We start from the raw sequence: 5,815 nt of genomic DNA on the forward strand, positions 1-5,815 counted from the left end.
TCTTTTTTCAAATTAGTGAAACTTTTCTTTCTTCATGAGTTTTTCCTCTGCAAAATAGATGGAGTTTTTCTCGAATTTGATGAGTTTGTGAAAAATCGATGATTTTTTTTCAAATCTGATGAACCTTTTAAAAATTCAATGAACTTTTTTCAAATTTGATGAACTTTTATCAAATTCGATGAAATTTTTTCAAAATTGATGAACTTATTTTTAATTTCGGTGATTTTTTTTTGAAAACCAATGAACTTTTTTCAAATTCGACGGCCTTTTTTCAAATTCGATGAACTTTTTTGAAAACCGGTGAACTTTTTTCTAATTCGGTGAACTTTTTTCCTAATCCGATGAACTTTTTTCAAATGTAATGAACTTTATTTCAAATCCGATGATCTTTTTTTCAAATTCAATCAACTTTTTCAATTTTTGTGTTCAAAATTGATGAACTTTTTTTAGAATTGATGAACTTTGTAAAATTCGTGAAATGTTTTTAAAATTCGTAATTTTTCAGATCCATGTGCTTTCAGTTTTGTGAACGAAGGGACGAACAGAAAAAAAAAAGAACGAACGAATGAAACGTGCACGAAGGAAGGGAAGGAGCGAGCGATGGAGAACGGAAAACGTGAGTGTGCTAGCTGGGCCGGCCCATGAGAGGCTGCTGCGCGAGCGCCCGCTAGCGAACGGGCGCATAAGGCGCCGTAGAGGAGCACTCTATGCATCTGTACTATGTTAAAAAAACACTATGAATATTTTCTATACAATGTGTGATCAAAAAGGTAAAAACTAAATAAAATAAAGAACATAAAAGGTGAAAGGAAAAAAATAATACCTGACACTGCTGTCCAGTAGGAGCAACCGGGAAAATCACATAGTTATTAGGTTTACGAGACTAGAAAAAGCTTGCACCCTCATCTCTCTCTCCTTACTTGATAAATAGTAAAATTCCCTTTTTTGTCAGGCAGAATGCGCGTCGTTCAACTTTACTTATGTTCACACGCCTTCTCTTCGTTTTGAAATTTTCTTCCCATCGCTGGTTTTTACCAGTTTTCCTTGAAGACGTCTTAACTGTCCCGCATTTTATTGACTTATACCAAATAAATTTATGGTTTTTATCAAGTAAAATTATAAATTCATTTAGGTAGGTAAATTACGTGTAAGATTTGACAAATATTTATTTACACAATCACATTAATATGAGCAGATAAATCACAGACTACAGTACTAGAATATGTATATCCCGTTGTAAGGCACGGGGAATAATTTAGTTGAACAGCAAAAATGGCATTCTTTATAATCTATCACGCTATACGTGAGCTTTACCATGACTTCTGTTGCCCACTCTTGCCAGTTGCAATCACTATTAATAGCATCTTAGCAGTTCTACTTACATCCACAGTGCAAAGGTTCAGTAATAGACACCGATACAACACTACAGCAGGGCCTCTTCCTCCTCCAAGATCTATCCCGTAAGAAAACTATACACGGTTGCTTCAGGACTCATCTTGGCGAAAGCTCCGTGATGGACACTTGATTCGAAGACATCACAGTTGAATTTTCCGTGAGCGGATATGCTTCTGAATAGGCAGTCGAGGTTTCACTGACACTGACCTCCTGGATGCAGAATGCCGGCCTGGACAGAGAAGGGAGACGGACGGTGTGGCTGCTGAACATGATATTCACCGACGACATCGTCGGCCTGCTCGCCGGTTTCCTCTGCACGCACAGGAGCCCGACGTGGATGCACTTGAGCACCTGGTCGACGGGAGGATGGTTGCTCAGGGATGGATCCATCAACTCGACGACGTTTCCCCGGGTCCAGTGCTCCCATACCTGCACCAAATTTTGCAAGGGCATTCAGACATTGTTACCAGAAGTTGGCTGCGTGCAGAGTTCATGGACAGACTTCAGGTGCTCACAAGATTCAGGAGATCCACGTCTTGCTCAGTGTTATATGAGCCACTGTTTCTTCTCCCTGTGATGATCTCCAGGACCAAGACGCCGAAGCTGAACACGTCCGACTTGACGGAATACTGACCGCGCATGGCGTACTCCGGTGCCATGTATCCGCTGTGACAGAAACAGAACTTTACAGCCCGACTAAAAACTTGGTGTTTTGTCAGACAAAATGTACTCGACATGCTTACTATGTGCCGGCGATACGACGAGTCACATCTTCTGATTGATCACCTCCGAATATCTTCGCTAAGCCGAAGTCAGAAATCTTAGGATTGTAATCGACATCCAGTAGTATATTGCTCGCTTTGAGGTCTCGGTGAACTATCTTCAATTGAGAATCTTCGTGGAGGTATTGCAAGCCTCGAGCGATTCCATTGATTATCTTGAACCTCTTTCCCCAGTCCAGCTCTTTGTTTCTTTCAGAATCTGTGGTTCAAACAAGCGTGTCATTGTAGCATAGATTTTACTAGTCAAGTGAATAAAATTTCCAAGCAAAAAAGAAAAATTATTAGTGATAAAATCTTACCAAAAAGAATCATATCAAGGCTTCTGTTGGGCATGTATTCATAAACAAGTATTTTCTCTTGTTCTTCCAAGCAAACGCCAACAAGTCTCACAAGATTCTTGTGGTGAAGCTTGGCAACTAGAACCAGTTCACTTTTCAGCTCTCCTATTCCTTGTCTGGAAGTCTGACCAAGCCTTTTCACGGCTATTTCTTCACCGTCAGGTAGGACTCCCTGTCAAAGTAAAGATACTTAGTCCTCTGCAAAAAACATAACTGACAAAGCTACGTTTCCCACCACTAAAACTTGAGCTATAAATGGTGTATTTCTGTACCTTATAAACCATACCAAATCCTCCTTTACCAAGCATTTTGCTGTTGTCAAAGTCATCGGTGGCAATTCTCAGTGTTGCTAGATCGAGAAGAAGCGAATCGATGTGTTGAATATCATCTGAGGTAGCTGAATATGTTGAAGAATAAGTAGACAATGATGAAAGTGATAACATACTAAACAAGTTCTACTATGCACTGATCTAATCACCATCTGATGGATAATCAATTGAGTCATCACTTGACTGGCTATTATTCCATAATTTAAAGTGCTCAAGAGGCCTTACAAGGTAGATACACTTCTTCTGGTCTTCTCTTCCTCCAACAGAAAAAGTACACAACAGGGATGGCCAATATGACAGCAATTGTAGGCATCAGAATAGCTAGAACTTTACCTGCACTATTTCTCTTTTTCTCTGCAAGTAAATATATACCATCATGATGGTATACTTGTTAGTTATAACGTCAATCGGGATCTTGTGGTACATATATGTTGCTGGAAAACTTTGTAGTAGGATTTTTCATAAGAAAACCTTGTGAGTTTCAGAGCACACAACCCATTTGCAAGATTGTCTGTATTCAAGGATCATGTTCTTTCTGTATTTGCATCACACTGACAAATAGTTAGCTAGTTTGCAAATGTATATAAATATAGTTCTATCCGGTCGAGCAATTCTATGTCTGACACCTCAAGTACTCTGACGAAGCCATGATTCATGTCTTATGATGAGCAGGAATGGAACAAGCCGGTGTTGTTAACTGATTCAGAAGCTATATCAGAATAATTCTGATTAAATCCTTTTTTTCCACAGAAAGTCGAGAGGGATTCCCCCTTATTCCTAAAAGTAATCATTTGTTGTTGCATGTTCTTACATATGCACGCAATTGCACATCAAATAACCAATAAAATTCAGATTGCATAACTGCAGAAAAAACCAGGAGTAAATGATTTCCCTTCGTACAGCCAACTCACCTTCTCCTCCGGTCACCGGTGGCGCGGAAGCAGGCGGCCTCTGTACGAACTGCGGAAGTTGCACTAGCGGACGGCCGGAGAAGAAAGGGTACACCTCGTACCGGAAGTTGCACCACACCCCGAACATCCCCCCGCCTGTCCTGCCTCTGAACGAGTTGGGCAGCTGCCCAATTATGACGCCGAGGCAGCTCCGGCAGACGTCCGCCGTCTTTTCCGGCGCGCACTGCGTCAGCGCGTAAATCTTGGGGTTTCTCCTGTCGCCGAAGCCCTCTTCCCCCGTGCCGAACCGCCTGGAGGAGTCCTCCACCGCGTGGTCCGCGGTGGCGTTGACGAGCAGTCCGACGGCGGCGTCGAACGCCGGCGTGGCCACGACCCGGGAGCGCAGGAGCGTGTAGGTGGTGACGATGTAGTCGTCGTCGAGGAGAAAGTTGCGGTTGGAGAAGCGGAGCTGGCAGAGGTCGTAGAAGATGATGACGTCCTTGTAGAGCGGGCACGCCCGCTGCGCGCCGCGGAAGGCGGCCGCGACGCAGGCCTCGCAGGCGGAGGCGTTGGCGACGTCGCCGCGGCAGAGCGCCTGGCCGTAGACGATGTCCGGCACGTCGCCGACGTCTCCGGTGGCGTAGAGCGCGGGAGACAAGGAGGCGTTCCTGGGGAGGGTGGCGGAGAGAAGATCGATGTTGGCCTGGTAGGTGCTGTTGTGCGTGTAGTTGCCGCTCGGTGGATAGGGCCCGCAGATCGGCCACGGAGGCGGCTCGTCATCGGCGGCGGCGAGTGGCGCGTAGAGGACGGGGAGGAGGAAGGTGGCAGCGACGCCGGCGAGGTACGGGGAGAAGCAGCGGTGGGGTTTGGCCATGGCAATCCGTCAGCGGTGGCTCACTGCCTCGGTAAACTGTACAAAAACAAAAAGGAAATCAAAAAGGAGAAGGGGTTGTTCGGGTGTCCGTCGGTGTATCATTGGCAGGTGGGGTCGGAGTTGTTGACCGTAGCAAAGCATTTGTTGACTGCTACTGTGGCGACCATCTGACGGCTAATGGCGAGCAGCCATTTCACGTTGATTTGACGTTTCTTCAAGTTTTCTCTGTTTATCAGAAGAATTTGTAACCGAATACAATACGTAATTGCGAACTGTCCTAGCACTACTTATACAGTACGTTTATTTGACGTTTCTCCATGTGTTTCCCTGTTGATATTGACACTGACCAGTAGTCAGGCCGTAGCTATCTTGAACACCTGACGCAGAAAAAGGCCAAGCCACCTCATTTGACCAATTCCACCATGCGCCGCGCGACCTAAGGCCAACTCCGCCGCGCGACACTATCCTGTCCGGGCCTGTTCGTTTGGAACAAAAGGGACAAAGAAGACGGCCCAGCGCGCGACGGACCGGACCCATTCTGTCCGTTTTGTGTCCGGGCCGACCCATTTTAAGCGCAAACTTGTGCTGGGTTTGGGTCGCGGCGGACATCAAACGGACGAGCGCCTCGTCCGCTTCGGGGCCGCGTGGCAGGCGGCCAGCTACCTCCCACCGCCCACATCAATGCGCACGAGCGGACGGCCCCACCTGTCATCCACACGTCGAGCGGTCGCCGTTCTTCTTTAAGTGGGAAGCGTGGACGGGTCGTCGTCCACACTGCCCCACGCCACCCAGCGGCCTCCTCGAACCCCGACAGCGCAGAACCCTAGCCCGCCTCCTCCTCGAGCTCGCCGGCCGCCCGCCTCGCCATGGGCTTCTGGAACGGCAAGGGCAAGCACGACCGCGAGGCCGACTCCTCCTCGGGGCGTCGTCGCGGCTCCGTGAAGAAGGAGGAGCCCGCGTCTCCGCCGCGCTCCTCCCGTCGAGCCCCCGCGTGTCCGCCGCGCTCCTCCCGTCGAGCCCCCGCGCCGGCCCCCTTCACCATTGCCCCTCGGCCCTCCGGCGAGCGCGACCGGCAGTACATCTGATACGGAGCATCCCACGTTCATCTCCATGTACACCTTCATAGCACATCAAGCCCCAAGTGGACCTACCGAAACTAAGGTGAACCCGCTCTTCTTTGAGAACATCATGAATATCCATGGGACTT

General features: G+C 47.4%; 1 protein-coding gene across 1 annotated transcript; it reads right to left on the reverse strand.

Moving 5' to 3' along the window:
* Window positions 1-1,225: 1,225 nt before the first annotated feature.
* On the reverse strand, window positions 1,226-4,638 carry LOC119363413 (cysteine-rich receptor-like protein kinase 6). The gene is made up of 7 exons (XM_037628761.1): window positions 3,756-4,638; window positions 3,070-3,198; window positions 2,788-2,912; window positions 2,477-2,687; window positions 2,139-2,376; window positions 1,911-2,061; window positions 1,226-1,824 (listed from the first exon to the last, which is right to left on the reverse strand). The coding sequence occupies exons 1-7, from the start codon at window positions 4,606-4,608 to the stop codon at window positions 1,492-1,494; spliced, it is 2,040 nt and encodes a 679-aa protein (XP_037484658.1). The 5' UTR covers window positions 4,609-4,638; the 3' UTR covers window positions 1,226-1,491.
* Window positions 4,639-5,815: the final 1,177 nt, after the last annotated feature.

This window comes from Triticum dicoccoides, chromosome 2B (genome assembly GCF_002162155.2).
Source record: "Triticum dicoccoides isolate Atlit2015 ecotype Zavitan chromosome 2B, WEW_v2.0, whole genome shotgun sequence".
In the NCBI taxonomy this organism is placed as follows: Eukaryota; Viridiplantae; Streptophyta; class Magnoliopsida; order Poales; family Poaceae; genus Triticum; species Triticum dicoccoides.

Bases quoted from the DNA above. Each gene is read 5' to 3' on its own strand.
- LOC119363413 (XM_037628761.1), bottom strand. From the start codon at position 4,608: ATGGCCAAACCCCACCGCTGCTTCTCCCCGTACCTCGCCGGCGTCGCT. The intron at 2,377-2,476 runs GTAAGATTTTAT...TTTGAACCACAG, and splicing joins CCTTGATATGATTCTTTTTG to ATTCTGAAAGAAACAAAGAG. The intron at 1,825-1,910 runs GTGAGCACCTGA...AATTTGGTGCAG, and splicing joins ACGTGGATCTCCTGAATCTT to GTATGGGAGCACTGGACCCG.